At 47.8% G+C, this 15152-nt stretch overlaps 7 protein-coding genes across 7 annotated transcripts; 4 read left to right on the top strand and 3 right to left on the bottom strand.

The window, feature by feature from the left end:
• Positions 1 to 764: 764 nt before the first annotated feature.
• N7447_006115 (N,N-dimethylformamidase beta subunit family domain-containing protein) lies at positions 765 to 3067 on the top strand (the record flags this gene model as incomplete). The annotated part of the gene is made up of 2 exons (XM_057230377.1): positions 765 to 836; positions 920 to 3067. The coding sequence occupies 2 exons, from the start codon at positions 765 to 767 to the stop codon at positions 3065 to 3067; spliced, it is 2220 nt and encodes a 739-aa protein (XP_057085467.1).
• A 728-nt stretch (positions 3068 to 3795) lies between these two features.
• Positions 3796 to 5193, bottom strand: N7447_006116 (Transferase; the record flags this gene model as incomplete). The annotated part of the gene is made up of 1 exon (XM_057230378.1): positions 3796 to 5193. The coding sequence occupies one exon, from the start codon at positions 5191 to 5193 to the stop codon at positions 3796 to 3798; it is 1398 nt and encodes a 465-aa protein (XP_057085468.1).
• An 873-nt stretch (positions 5194 to 6066) lies between these two features.
• Positions 6067 to 7486, top strand: N7447_006117 (uncharacterized protein; the record flags this gene model as incomplete). Its single annotated transcript, XM_057230379.1, has 4 exons — positions 6067 to 6289; positions 6433 to 6500; positions 6556 to 6941; positions 7009 to 7486. Coding segments are annotated over 4 exons (1155 nt in total), but the record flags the coding sequence as incomplete, so codon positions are not given.
• Positions 7487 to 8255: 769 nt separating this feature from the next.
• Positions 8256 to 8492, top strand: N7447_006118 (uncharacterized protein; the record flags this gene model as incomplete). Its single annotated transcript, XM_057230380.1, has 1 exon — positions 8256 to 8492. The coding sequence occupies one exon, from the start codon at positions 8256 to 8258 to the stop codon at positions 8490 to 8492; it is 237 nt and encodes a 78-aa protein (XP_057085470.1).
• A 648-nt stretch (positions 8493 to 9140) lies between these two features.
• On the top strand, positions 9141 to 11256 carry N7447_006119 (uncharacterized protein; the record flags this gene model as incomplete). Its single annotated transcript, XM_057230381.1, has 3 exons — positions 9141 to 9395; positions 9476 to 9740; positions 9875 to 11256. The coding sequence occupies 3 exons, from the start codon at positions 9141 to 9143 to the stop codon at positions 11254 to 11256; spliced, it is 1902 nt and encodes a 633-aa protein (XP_057085471.1).
• Positions 11257 to 11679: 423 nt separating this feature from the next.
• On the bottom strand, positions 11680 to 12714 carry N7447_006120 (glycoside hydrolase family 43 protein; the record flags this gene model as incomplete). The annotated part of the gene is made up of 2 exons (XM_057230382.1): positions 11680 to 12302; positions 12363 to 12714. The coding sequence occupies 2 exons, from the start codon at positions 12712 to 12714 to the stop codon at positions 11680 to 11682; spliced, it is 975 nt and encodes a 324-aa protein (XP_057085472.1).
• Positions 12715 to 13389: 675 nt separating this feature from the next.
• On the bottom strand, positions 13390 to 15037 carry N7447_006121 (Winged helix-turn-helix transcription repressor DNA-binding; the record flags this gene model as incomplete). The annotated part of the gene is made up of 6 exons (XM_057230383.1): positions 13390 to 13446; positions 13498 to 13584; positions 13634 to 13798; positions 13852 to 14115; positions 14164 to 14942; positions 14995 to 15037. The coding sequence occupies 6 exons, from the start codon at positions 15035 to 15037 to the stop codon at positions 13390 to 13392; spliced, it is 1395 nt and encodes a 464-aa protein (XP_057085473.1).
• Between the last annotated feature and the right edge of the window lie 115 nt (positions 15038 to 15152).

Consider the following 15152-nt stretch of genomic DNA (forward strand, 5'->3'; position numbering starts at 1 on the left):
GGAGATTTTCGCTCCCCAGCCTCGTATATTACACTAAGGTTACACCCCTACTCCAATGACCCCATATTGGAGATAGGATATCTCGAGTAATATTTGTAATTCGATTTGCTCCACTTTTTGAACTGCATTGATAGCTTAGGGGTAGAAAAACCAATACAAAATACAAAGATAAACTGGCCTAAATGAATTTCGTAGCGTAGCACTGAATGATAAGACTCCAAGCGAGGTGATAAGGGGATTTAGTCGACGCCACTGGATAAGCAGGACTGTTAGCTCCAAATCTCCGCACCAGCGATTGGTGGACTAGATCTGCTTTCCGACCGGGTTAGTGTGGTACAACACGCCTTTGAGATGGGAGCTTGGGGAAAAGCCAGCCGGCAGAGCTAAACACCCCCCGTCAAGCCATCGCCTATTTGGGGTTAGCCGATCGGATGTCGGGAGGAAGCTACAATTGTCACACGCATACTCTCTATCTCTAACCCAATCGGGTCATTCACTTGGTAGATTGAGGCATAGATAAGTGGCACATCTCTCCTCTCATTCCGAATGTAGCAAATTATTCACTTACCAATCCTGGAATCTAGGTGAGTATCCTTGAACTATAGAGCTTTTAAAAGCTTAGCTTCCTGTACTAAATGGGCAGACGAACTCTTAGGTCTCTCTCTGATCCAGGACCGATCTAACCCCTCTTTTGCCTTTCCCAGTAAGCGCTAACATTCCGGACTAACAAGCCAAGAAATGTTGAATTAACCGGCTTTACAGGCATGTCTCAGACTCAAATTATTGGTTATGCTCAACCTTGGATTGTTTCCCCTGGAGAACCGGTTGACATCAAAGTAAGTTATCTACATCCATGGTCAGGTCCACGGAGGTATTCCCTGGAGTATCTCGGCACTTTGCATATGCTAACCCTTTTTAGATCTCAAGTACCGAAAAGGGATATGATCACCGTTTAGTACGTCTTGTTCAGGGGTTTAGCGGTGCTCATGCTCCCCCCGTTGTGATAGAGGATATCACCGAGGTCCCCGTTGGTCACCACGAGGATGGTTGTTTCCAAGATGCCTGTGCCGGTTCCTATGCTATTATCCCATCCTGGGCGGACGTGGCACCTGCAGCGGGAGAGGGCTTCGAAGTAGAGTTCTATGCTCAGCCATACTTGCTTGATGTTTCCTACTTCTGCCAGACTCTTGTATCTTGTCTTGACGTCTCTTCTCGAACTGGATTCGCCGTTGTTTTGAAAGAGTCTAAGCTTCAATTCTTCATCGGCACAGGCGATAAAATTCAGGTCATCGAGAGCCAACTTCTCGTGAATCGCTGGAGATGGCTCAAAATCAGCTTCACTGTCGTGAACAACACGTTCACTTCGAGCATTCACCAATTGTACCGTCTAGCCGAGACTGCCCCCGATGGGGAAAAGATGACTACCGACCTGTCGGCACCTATGGTGTTGGGTTCGAACTCTTTGTTGTTTGGTGCAGGCATGTTCAAGGACATTGATGAGCAGAGCTCCAAGTCATCGAACTATTATAATGGTCGGATCGACTCTCCTTCCTTCACCTTCACGGGCTCATCACGCCGCACTGTTGCGCAGTATGACTTCTCCAAAGATATCTCCAGCGACTCGATCGTTGATGTGTCTGGAAACGATCGCCATGGTGTGTTGATCAATGCACCCACACGAGGCGTCAAGGGATATAACTGGGATGGCACTCAGCCAGACTGGACCAAAGCTTCATACGGATATGGAGCCATTCACTTCCACGAGGATGATCTGGATGATGCCAAATGGTCAACAAACTTCACTATTACTGTTCCATCAAGCGCTCGCTCCGGTGCATACGCCGTTGAGGTCAAGTGTGCGGATGGAACAAGCGACATGATCACATTCTTCGTCAGACCGAACCCCAGTTCCACGGCAAAGGTGGCGTTAGTTCTTACAACATTCACATACCTCGCGTACGCTAATGAGCGCATGTACGATGTGACCAAGTCGTCGGCGATGACAACCCCAGATGGAGTTAGCATCGGGCCAGGAAATGAGTATTATGAAAGACTATCCCGACGACCAGATTTGGGTCTCTCAGCTTATGATGTGCACACGGACGGCTCCCCCAATGCATACTCCACTGCTCTCCGACCAATTCTCAATCTCCGACCCGGATTTGTACACTGGGCCTTGGACCGACCTCGCGAATTCAGCGCTGATCTTCTCATGGTTGGATTCCTGGAGCGTTCTGGAATTCCCTATGATATTATTACCGATCACTGCTTGAGCAGCAGAGGTCAGGAGTCAACCGCGCAATACACCACCCTCATCACTGGATGCCACCCCGAATACCACACTCTCGCCTCTCTCGACACCCTCAGCGCATTTGCCAAATCCGGCGGCAACTTGATGTATCTGGGCGGCAACGGATTCTACTGGGTTGCCGATGTTGTCAATGAGCGGCCTCACCGCATGGAGGTCCGCAAGGGCGATCAGGGTTGTCGCTCTGTCACTTTCCCTGCCGGAGAACGCATGCACAGTCTCACCGGGACCCTTGGAGGTTTGTGGCGCAGCCGCGGTCGTGCTCCCAACTACCTCTTTGGTATTGGACCGTGTGCATTCGGTACTGGACCAGGAAAGGCCTATACGATGGATTTGAAATATGCCCAGGATGAGAAATACAGCTGGATTTTCAAGGACATTGACGTCACAAAGCCGATTGGCGAAAAGGGTTTCGGTGGCGGCGCCAGTGGCGACGAGATTGATCGCCTTGATTATGCGCTTGGAACACCATCCAATGCGGTCTTGCTGGGAAGAAGCTTGCAGCATGATGACTCCTTTGGACTTTTCAACGAGGACTCCATGTTCCCCATGGTGAACACTCTGGGTACCACTTGTGATATGGTCAGAAGTGATCTGGTCTATTACGACACCTCTGGAGGTGGTGCGGTATTCTCCGTTGGCAGTATCAACTGGTTCTGCAGTATGGGCTGGGATGATTATAGTAACGAGGTAGCTAAATTGACGGACAATGTGCTCAGAGAGTTTGTGAGAAGAGGAAAGGGTCCTGGGGAGAAATGAGCCAACACGACTTTATTATTAGTGGAATTTTAGATCATTATTTTTGCCATTGTTTCTTACCATATAAAAGGAATAACATTAGAGATGAATTGATTTTTCCATCTCCGTGTACATCAGCAGGAGGATGTCATTTGTTTGGAAAAAGCACCATATCCTTCCTCGTTGAAGCCTTTCATGTGGCCAACGTAATCGCTTCTCACTCGTATGATCACACGGAATATGAAACATCTGGGCAGACAGGTTTGCTACTTTTCCGTTCAGATAATAGTGAGCTCGTCGCATCGATGATATGGCATTCATGCATAAAGCGAACTATCATTAAATTGACTTATGTCGCATATCTCATCCCATCGTTAGGCCAATGAGGTCACGGCGATACTAGCAAACCATCCCCTTCACGTTATCCTCAATGATTCAACCACGATCCTATCTCGAACTTGATACACAGAATCCAGAGCCGGGGCAGAAATAAACAAAATCCGTACAAAGAACCAGGTTGGTCGGAATACAAACAACTATCAGACGGATCCTTTTTGCATTCGCTGTACCTTCAGAAAGCTGCCGACTAACAATTCGGCCCACTTTCAACATCAGGGCGATTCCAAGGTGAGTTGTTTGGGGCTCTGGAGATTTGAATGCGGAAAAGAAGGAAATAAAGCCAGCAGTGATGTTAAAGATATAGTGTCGTATATCTACAACAAGCTGCCGAATTACTCTTCATGAAGACTCTACCGAGCCACACCATATTTCGTGAACAAGGGGTCATTCAGCAGTCGGTCCAAGGAACTGCCTTCCACGCCGACCAGAATCTCCATACCACCATTCGGCAACACTGGGAGCACGACTTGACCGCCGTTAATGCAACCGACATGGGGCACTCGTATAGCCTCAATATTGTTGCCCAGCAGTGGTCCCCACTCTAGCCCATACATTTTGAAGTTCACCCATGAGGTTAGCACACAGTTGAAACCGGGAACATCCAGGAACGCGGTAGGTACCAGCCGATCAACGTCTTCAACCTGCTCTACGAGAGTTACCACGTCATCCGTGAACTGCTCGTCGGCTGCTATAAGTGCCTTGCGGATCTTCGTCGCCAGATCGGCCAGACTCAGCGTACTAAGAATTTTGCGGACGGGCACCGAGACTGAAACATACTCCAGGAAACATCCTAAAGTCTCTGGATGCAACTTGGGGTCGGTCCGTTGCCGCCCATCAATCGCAATATTGTAAACAGACATAGGGTCACCCTCAAGAGTCTCTAGCGGCGACTGGGCTGCCATAACTGTACGCCAGAGTAGCGCCGCAAGAGCATCATTGGTCGAGATCCATTTTTGATCAGACGGCTCGGTCGCATTGCCTGGGGACGCCTCTGCCTTTATAGCTGCTAAGGATTCCGGCGAGAAATAGAAAATCTGACCGCGATGGCTCAGGGAAGTCATCTTTGGCGGGGCTCCCGGGGGTGTGAAAGGAAGAAGGGTATACTCTGGATGGTCTTCGATTTTTCCAGCATTGCGGCCGGACGATTTCGTCACTTGTGCGCGGTCTTTCCAAATGGCCTCTGGAAGCTGGATGGGATCCTGGATGTTTAGTCCCTGTGCCCGCCGACACGCCTCTGCCCAGATGTTTGTCCAAGTATAGAATGTCGTACCGTCGCCCACCATGTGGAAGATGCACCATGACAAGACCAACCCTCCGCGGATGAAATTAGCCTGCACAAGTGAGATTGGCAGTTGGTCTCCAGCCGAAGGCCAAACAGAACGGGCACAGAACGTATCGGCATCGAAGGAGGCCACCGGGAAAGATTTACCTTTCAATTCCGCGTAATCGGATTCATAGGACTCACGCAGGTCCTTGACCACGATGCGCCCTATGTCCTCATTGGCCGGTTTCTGAAGCTTCATGACACCCCTTTGTTTCAAACTGACATCGGGAACGGCTTCGCACCCGACCTCTGGGATTCGTTGTATGAGATCTTGGTACCCGGCCTGAAGAACTCCAATAACTTCATCCAAGTCATAGTCCTCTTGGAGCTGAAAGGGGAAGATATAACGAAGATAGCCCTTCGGCCCGATGCGCTCCAAAGCTGTGAGCTCAGGAATCGGTTGCTCAGACATAATAGAGCCCATGTTGCATCAATTGGTTTAGGGTACTCGGAAATAGGGGGTTTGCAAAAGGGGAAGTACTGATTGCTAGAGGGGTGAAGGTTGGGTATATCGGGACTAATAAACATAGCCTCTGCGGGGATTTTTGTACAATCTGGAATGTACTATTGTACAAATTTTAAGTGGAATATGAAGTATGAACCGGTACTTTTGCAATAAACATTTTACATGATATCATTTCATTGGCCAGACAGACTCAATGAGCATTGTCCCGGCTACTGAAACCTCAAGATGCTTGCTAGGGCCATGCGGGACCGGACATCGCAATCTCACTAAAATATAGCGCGGATAACAACATTGTGATGGATTGTACAAACTCTTGTACCGAGGCACTCAACTCCGGCTAATCACTTGCATCGCATATACAGTACCTCAAATAATATAATTAGTCAATCGTCAGGCAGTCTCGGTCTTGCTGAATTGTGTTGGCACTGGTAATTATTGGAATCATAAGATAGCCTAGCGGTGCAGGATTTGGCTCTAGCGCTAAGCGTTCCTGATAAGGGTACAACGGCCGTCTTGCTCCATACTAGACGAGGATAATTCCCGGCGATCCCTCCCGAATAAGGCCGCTTCTCGACTGCGAACGCGTTTGTTTGGTGGGATCGGTACTTTTTCCGCTTTTGTGGCCGACGCCGATCACCTGTCATAACGTTAGTCTGTGAACTAAGACAACCCGGTTTCACTGTCAGGGCAATATCTTCATGCAGTAATGAGTTTCTCTTCAACGTACTTATGATTTAGTCTCAGGGGCCGTATGCTTGCATTACTTTCTTGGCAGATGGGGAGAATCTACGACAGAAATTAGTTCGATGTTGTGACATTTCACCCACCAAGGACGGACATATTGCTATGAATGAAGACCCGGTCATTATCGCTCTCTTTGGGCCGGCTCCGTCGAATGTTGACCTCACTGCGAGTGATGTATCGGTTAATAATGGCGTGGTCATTGCAATGCTCTGTCTCGCGGCAGTGTTTGTGATTCTACGCTTTACTGCTCGGATTATCCTTGGAAATGCCTTGATGGCGGATGACTGGGCAATTATTGCGGCATTAGTGAGTTAACGCTTGACGAGGTTAGATCAAATTTACTGACTATATTTCCACAAAGACTTGTATATCTGGTACAACTGCATTAAGTGTCGCAGGTGAGAACTAAAGCTCCAGGCAAAACAGCATTGTTTAATAAAGCAACGTATCTAGGCGGCACTACTGGTTCTGGAAAACACATCTGGGCTGTCAAGCTGGAAGAATTGATGGATTTGTACAGAGTAAGAGAACTCCCTCCAAAAGCACCATACGATCTTCTAATCCAGGTTTATTTAGCTCCTATTCTCTTACACGTTTATTTATGCAGCGGCCTGCACTTGCACCAGACTCTCGATACTTGCTTTTTACAGGCGAGTCTTTTCCCCATTGGAACAGTCGTTGAAAGTGGCGCTCTTTTGTGGCTTGTTCTTCACACTCTCCTATCCAATCATCATTTGGGTAACCATGGGAAATGCTTGCCGACCAGTGTCCCATTTTTGGACACAATTCAGCGACACGAAGGGGAAATGCATCAATGTCAACCAATTCTTCCTCGCATTAGGGATCCTTAACATGCTGAATGATTTTATCATTCTGATAATCCCTTTTCCGCGAATCGCCCAGCTCCAAATGACTCTGCGGAAGAAACTAGCAATTTGTGGCATTATGGCCGTGGGAATATTGTACGTCCCCTCCATCTTTCTTTCTAGACCTCATTCGGTGACTAGAGCTGAACTATATTTATCATAGTGTATGTGTTGCCAGCATCGTGCGAATCTATTTTCTATCGGAGTTTATGAAGACCGCCGATGTGACTTGGCTGATGGGGCCTGTATTCATCTGGTCAACCATCGAGCCATCAGTCGCTGTGGTTTGTGCCTGTATGCCGCATCTTGCTCCGCTTGCCCGACTCGCCCATCGATCAATCTTATCCAGTTTGCATTCACAACGGGCCACCGGTATTTCTTCCAAAGGAATGGAAGGACAAAGTGGTTCCGGGCAGGGTCTCCAAAGGAATAAAATCAACAACCATGGACCAACATTTGACTATGGTTTCAATAAAATGAAGGGCGCAAACGACGATGAAATCGGACTAACTAACTATGTCACTGTCGGTCCTAATGGAGGCATGCACCCTTCAAATGACTCCGTCGAGGACATTAGTCAAAACCATTCGATTGCTGTTCATTCAAGTTTTGTCCAGTCGGCCTCACCACGACCTTGGTAGGAATTTTATGAGCTACTTTGCGGTACTCATATATCAAAATCATTCGATGAAAAACTGTTACCGAAATACATGAGTTAGGTTGGGACCACTAAAATATCAACCGATAAATAAGATCACGGCGTCATCTGAAGACCTGTATGAATGTCCGATCCAAAGCACTTGAAGACCGTCTAATACTACACGACCTTAAGCATCCTAGTTGGACTAACGGAAACTTCCGCAGAAAATACTTCTTCGATAGTTACCCCCACCATGGCTGATTCGTAAACTGAAGTTGAGGCTATGTCTCGGCTGTTACCAAAGTCTGTTGTCTCTAAGCACAATCAACATCCAACAATAGCCGGGCCCCAGGAAATTACGACTAAGCAAATTACTCTTATGTGTGCGAACAATCAAGTAAGATCTGCGGACATAGGTCCAAGGTTCGCATCAGGCACTGTCAGAAATCCTCGTTCATGCGTGCCTTGAGTGAAAACAAGATTCAAGCGTAAATGTGTCAGCACAAAGCCCAAGGAAAATGGGCTTCAATACTAGAACCTATAAATTACGATGGATATACGTGCAGAGCGGTGTCATAAACGGAGACCGAAGGCATCACATGCCCACTTTTAATCTTGTTCTCATCCTCCTATTCAATGAACTCTATGGTTGTCTCTCTGACTCAAAACCGGTTATATCTGGACCAGAATCTGCCTAGGTGGCCCTCGGACTTCGTTTTTTCCCCTCCGATCCAACACAAAATTAAGAGCATCGACTGATCTTACCCATCATGACTGTCGTTTATCTGCAATTTTCACAGAACCCCGCCCCCGAGCAATCTATCATCCTCGTCACCGAAGCCCTTCAAAAGATCAACTCCGATCTCAGCGAGTCCGAGCGAACTGAAGATAGTGTTACCTTCACTTCTACCGATCATGATGTCAACATCTACGGCGATATATTCCAATCGTGGCTAGATTCGGATCCTCCAGTTGTAGATACCTGGCGAATGCTGTCAGATAGTTGACCGTCGCCTTAGGTCTCCTCGTGCTGGCCGGCCCTGTCTCCTACCCTACCCCCGTGGATCCCGCAAATAATCTCTTCGATCTGCAGTCTAGCTACACTTTCACCTGATGTTGCCCAATCAAGTCCTACCGTGACCGGGGCAGTACCTCGAAAGGCGGTCGTGGTTCAAAATATTGCGCGCCTAATGATGCAAGGGGCTGCTATCGGCGTTTTATTAACGGCGGGGGATAATTCAAGCTATGCTTTTGGAGTAATTAAGACTCCTGTGGTAGTGCGGGTACCAGCGTAAATTGCGGCTCGGTCATTTTATCCTGGAGTTTATGACACGGGTGGTTTTCGATCGCTGAGGGACTATGGCTGTTGGGCGGATGGGTAATCTGAGAGGATGGATGAGACATGTCATACCTGGCATTGTGTACTTGGTTGGCAAATTTGAGGCTCGGGACGATGATTGCCAGATAACGGGTGCCTTGGACACCCTTAACCAACATCCATGCTCACAACTGAGCTTACTCACCGCTATTTTAAGACACCGCAATGCTACAGGGAAATTTCATTCATATTGTGTCTCCTGTTTATATACTCTTGTCTACCTACGGATTCGTCGCCTTTCTTTCCTACCTATCCCCGGAATTGCTTGCCGAGGACCATGGAGCAATATCTATTAGCAAATGTGTCGCGATATCAGTGTCTGGTACAGCGGTTTAAGCCACGGCGACCTACCACAACTAAGAATAAAGACGTGGCCGACTGCTCGAACATTGCTGTAGCCATTCGGATACGGCCTATATTGGATCACGAGACATTATCCGGTCAGGTCCCCGCTGTTTTCCCTCGCAGCGAAAGTGGAGTAGTGGACCTTCATGAATTGAAGAGAGTGGTCAGAGGTCTACCGACTTTGAATGTTAGTGGACACAACCCGATCTCGGACGCCCAAGCGGACAAGTAGAAACAGAAACACTAAACCAAATTACATCTTCCTAGTCATCTACATTCCGAGTTGGTAATGTGTTCGGTACGGATTGCCCTACAGAGACACTTTATACAATTCTGCTTCAACCACTTCTCCCATCAGTATGGGAAGGAGGCATAGGCACACTGTTTGCTTTTGGACAAACAGGCTCGGGCAAAACCCATACCATCAGCGGATTGGAACGACTGCTCGCTGATACTTTGTTTGATGCGGCTTGGACAACTCAGCGAAAACTATATGTTTCCATGTTCGAGCTTGCCGGGAATTCCGCATATGGTAGGTAATCCATCAGGCGACTAGAATTTCCTACGTGCGCTCTTGCATTCCAGAAGAAAGAAAAGATAATGTCAATGGCGTGGTATTACTGTGATATATCCTATGCTGACTTTCATCACGATCAGACCTCTTAGAGTCACGTGCGCCGTTCTCGATCCTCGAAGACTCGTTTGGCAATACACAGCTTGTTGGGGCCCAGGAGCTTTCCATTGATAGCAAGTCTGAATTTTTAGCACTGATTGAAAAGGCAACATCTTTCCGACAGACTGCCGGTACAGAGAAGAACGACGGATCCTCACGCTCGCACGCAATTTGCCGCATCAGAGCCGTGGACATATCACCAGAAGTCTCGGAAGATGGCATCCTCTATTTGATTGACCTTGCAGAGTCAGAGGCAGCACGGGACCTGGCCAACCATAGCGCTGATCGCATGAAAGAGACCCGTGAGATCAATATCAGTCTCTCTATACTCAAGGATTGCATACGAGGTATCGCAAGCGCTAACAACACACCCGGCACTGTGAAAATGGGTCAAAAAGGACCTTATATTCCATTTCGTCAGAGCACCTTGACCAAGGTTTTGAAGCATGTTTTTGACCCGTCTGGTACTCGAAATTCCAAGACTGCAGTATTAGCCTGCATCAACCCGAGTTTTTTGGACACCTCGGCAACCAAAAATACACTTCGTTACGCTCATATGCTTTGTTCGACTGAAGTCAAGTACCAGGCGGCGGAGTATAATCCTGCGATACCAAAGTCGTGGAGTAACAAGTTTGTTCGAAGCTATATCACCAAAGAGGTGAGTGATACATTCCAAATGCCAATCATAACTCTCCCGTGCTGGCATATTGACACTGAAAAGTCGGGCAATCCCGTGATTTCACCGTCCATTCTTGCACCACACGAGTCGGGCTCTCAGCTTCTAGCTATCCCGTTGAATAAATTCGTCGCTCGCTGCCTCCGTACTAAGGGTGTGACGGAGAATCAAGCGAAAGCTTTTCATGCTAAGCTTTGGCGCCTACACATTGACTCCACACGCGGCTCCGGCGCAGGTCGCAAGGGTGTCATTGATTCAATACAACAAGTGCCCAGTTCCGCGGAGAGCATGTTATCCGTGACTCGGATTTCCACCCGTAACTTGATATCCGAGGGGGACCTGCGGACATTCAAAGACCGCATTCGACCCGGTATGGTGGTTCGTTGTAATGCGACGGCGAACTTTCCTGGGACCTCATCTCAGGAGAAACTGGTCATGATTCTGTGTCCTCAGGATGTCGTTGGCAAGAACATGAAAGACGCTCTTGGCAATGAGGTCAACCCGAGTTATTGTTTAGAGAAGACAGATCTCACAGGAATCCCTTATCAGCGATATCTATGTGCCATGGTATTGTCAGGGGGGTTGGCGGACTCATACGAGGTCAGTATCTGGCGGCAGATTGTTGTGGACGTGAGCTCTATGGAGACAGAAGTCTCACTCGAATATGATCCGGCTACGAGGTACTATCACATCTGTTGAATCTTGCTCAGTGTTGGTCTATCATGTTTCCTTGATAGATCGTGACTTCACCGTTGCCCACGGGGCAGATAAAAGCATTCGCTCCTTCCGTATTATGGATTGCCTTCTCCTCTCTTTCTATTTTCCCTTCATGGTCAATGTAAGAACTTTCGACAAACAATGAGTTTATTGTTTGAACCACTGTTTTCCGGCGTTATTTGCCCTCGCTCTTGCAGGATAAATGAACTTCCAATTTCCTTAAGATTCACCAGGCTATATGAATAGACTATGAGGGCTTTCCAGTCTACTCAGGGTATTCAGGTCACTGAAACAATACGAACAAAAGGTCTACACGTAGGTATTCCTACCCGTTCATGTTCTTAATTACAAAATAATGCTCCATTCTACCTGTTTCAGATATCTCGTCATCTCAAATAATCAATATCAGCTCGGCTCACTGTAGGCATGTGTCCAAGGAACCGGAACACCAAAGTTCGGACTGCCATCGCTATGCGATCCCAGCAATTGAATCATGGTATACCTACTATCGTCACAGGCGCCCGAGGTTGATGTGGTGGCATGATACACAATCCAAGTCTGTGAACCATCTGGACTTTGGAAGAATCCATTGCTTCCAGTTCCATAGTTACTATTCGCCGAAGCAAACACACATCCATTTTTCTTGGACCAGGCACTCGCCTGAGTGGGAGTCGTCTTGCCATCCCAGGCTAAGAGACCAAGGCAATAACTCGCAGTCCAGCAATAGGACGCCGAGTACGATATGTATGTAGTTCCCCCAAAGTAAAGTGCCGCGGGGGCCTCGTTGACGGGTGTTCCAACCTTCTCCCATGATTCAGTCGGTTGCGAAATAACATAAATGTTCCCCGTTAGAGAGACAAACTCCGATCCTAGTTTTTGAATACATAGGGATTGGTATGTCACTCCGTGGAAACACGAAAACAACAAGTAGTTCCCATATTCGTTGAAACGAATGACTGAGCCGTCGATTGACCATTCGTTTGTTAACTGTCCAGTGTATGTGTAGTCGTCCCACGGGGAAGTGCCGCCTATGGAAGATCATCAGTTTGGACTTCGAGTTTCTAGTGGATTGGACTTGTAGATAGTACCCGTTAGAACGTGTAAGCGCTGTCCATCAAGATTGGCACTCTCTCCGGCAGTGTAGTAAATGTACCATTTGTCACCCAGGTAATGCACTTCCGGGGCCCACACATTGCAGCATCGAGAGGAGGTAGTTGAGGAGTATACCACTTTCTTCGTTGCAGTCTCGAGACCTTCCACAGTCGTTGAACGGGATATCTCAATGTCGCTCCAGGTAGTCGTAAGAAGATAGTAATATCCACCAGTATGCACAATAAAGGGGTCACTTCCACTCGGTTTTCGAATAGGATTGGTCCATGCGAATGATAAACTGCAAACCGCAAGGAAGGTAATTAAAATGGAAAAGGTTTTGTTTCTCATCTTGTCGTCCAGTTTAACTTGTGTTTTCCTATGCTATGAGATGAGATCCATGAAGCTTTAAGGGGCAGAACATCACGTTTACTCTGCGTTAACAAGTTGAACTCGGCACACGATTTGTGGATATTTACTTAGGCTTATTTCACCTATGAATTTCCCCGGATTGGTTACCCCGTAAATATTGGAATACCGCGTTGACATGAGAGAATTCCGCCGGAATTTTACGCCTTTGGAATTGCCAAGCTGTCTTGCAACTGGACAGCTGTCCTTCGATTGGTGCATTTGTTGGTGATTCTACGGAATACTCCGTACTTGGCTCCAATTTAGCAATTCAAGTCGAGTTTTTTTTATTCTTTTGGATACGACGACTCATTCTAACACTCTGCCTCAGTCCATGTAGCCAAAGACGTGGTATTTCTACCCTTATACGGATGTCCACTGATCCAGATGCGTGACATTGTGAGCCAGGGCTGTAAATAGTGATTGGAGAAAAGGATTCTTGAATTGAAGCAATCGATGTTATATCAAACAAGACGATGTCATGTTAAATGAACAACAAGGGCAGACAACGGTAAAGGAATGTTCAATGAAAGCCATGTTGAATAGCGATCGACGTAGGGTACTGCAGGAAAAAAAGTAATGGAAGAGCTACACTTTCGGTAATGCTCTGAGGTGACCCTAATAGTCACCTCCACGACTGATCACTTCCTTGCCTGATTCTCGCAACAAAATGGTCTAGAAAGGTTAGAATCGCGGGGTTTTTGATGATGAAGAAGGCCCACATACATGTTCAAACTGCGCGGAATATGATCCTTTGACGTCCATCAGAGGCTCGTAGACCTCGACATAGCCATTGGATACAAGGCTGTTCATCTGTTTACTGTAAGCACACGTTTTCGATAGTAGAGCTATAAAAACTTACACCAGCCAGGTACCGTTCGACGCCAAGACGTTCAAGATAGCGGCGGCAGAAGACAAGTGAGCCAAAATTTTCGTTGATTTTCTGATACAGGGATTTGGCGCTGGCAAGGTGCGATGTGATCTTTTTTGGTGCGGATGGATCCTTACCATAACCATAGACCCCAGGCTAAACAAATGGGTAAGTATGTGACGAGTCCAGGCAATGGGGATGAAACCTACCCCTTCAAAGAGATGGCCACGACCGGTTGTCCCGAATGTCTCGATAGCAAATATCTCTCCCAGTTCCATCTTCGTATTGTCATTGTTCTTGACAAACGGTATAGACTTTCCGGCGTGAATGCGATACTGCGCAATATTGTGTCCAGTGATATTGCGCACTGCCTTCACAGGGAATGTGCGACCGTCGATGTCAACCTCGTAGCTTTCCATTGCTTCCTGTATGGCTGCACTGACATCGCTAATGCGGACATCGACCCCAGCATTCTAGGACTTGTTAGCGGTAGGTATAGCATAAAAATAAAGAATGCTTACCTTGATGCCAGTATTGGTCGCGTCCTTAACAGCAGCAAGCAGATTGTCGTAGGTTGGGTCAAAGGACATTGTGAAAGCACTGTCAACAATCCAGCCGTTTATATGAACGCCAAAATCGACCTTCATGACGTCGCTCGCGTCGAGGACCACATCCTTTTGGCCTGGGTTTGGCGTATAGTGCGCAACACAATTGTTCAGTGACAGGCCAGTGGGGAATCCCATTCCGGATACGAGACCTTGGCCAGTCTCAAGGCCAGCATTGTCGAGCAACGCTCTCACGCCATCCTCGATTCCCACGGCAATTTCCGTGAGGGTCTGGCCCGGGCGAACGCTCTCTTGCGTCCAGCGTCGCACTTGGCGGTGTACCTCCGCGGCCTTCCGATAGTCATTTAAAAAGGTCTCATCTTCGATGTGATGACGGGACTGGTATCGGACTTCCTCGGCGGTTGTCCGGGCCGTATTTTCCACCATAGACTCATAAATTTGAGATTCTCCATGCGGATATTGCCGAGCGGGAAAGAGATCGGCAAGTGGAACCCGAGGTGGTGAAGATTGCTTCAACACGGAAGACTTCTTCTTGGTCCTCTTTCGTTTTTTCTTCGAATTTGTCGAGGGTGCAGTTTGCGAGTTCACGAAGGGAACGGTGCAGGGAGTATTGTCGCCGTCGGCATCATCATCTGCATCTCCTTCTCCAAGTGTGCCATCACCATCACGGGACCAGTGGGCACCCCGTGGTTCCCCACCAGTGGCATTCGCTTTGGTTGAGCTGGGAGGAGCATCTGCCAAATGTCAGCTAACTATTTCGATGAGGTCAATTTCTGTGTAACATACTACCACCTCCCTCGCTGTCATTCTCGGCTGTCTTGGAGCCCATGTCGACATGAAGAAAAGTAACTCAATAATCAACTGTACGGATTGTTTTGGAAGTAAGAAAAGTTCGTGTCCACGGGTGAGGGGCGGCCCGCCCCCAAGCCTTGGCCCGAGTTTTA

Source organism: Penicillium robsamsonii, assembly GCF_028829455.1.
Source record: "Penicillium robsamsonii strain IBT 29466 chromosome Unknown utg000003l_segment0_segment0, whole genome shotgun sequence".
Lineage (NCBI taxonomy): Eukaryota > Fungi > Ascomycota > Eurotiomycetes > Eurotiales > Aspergillaceae > Penicillium > Penicillium robsamsonii.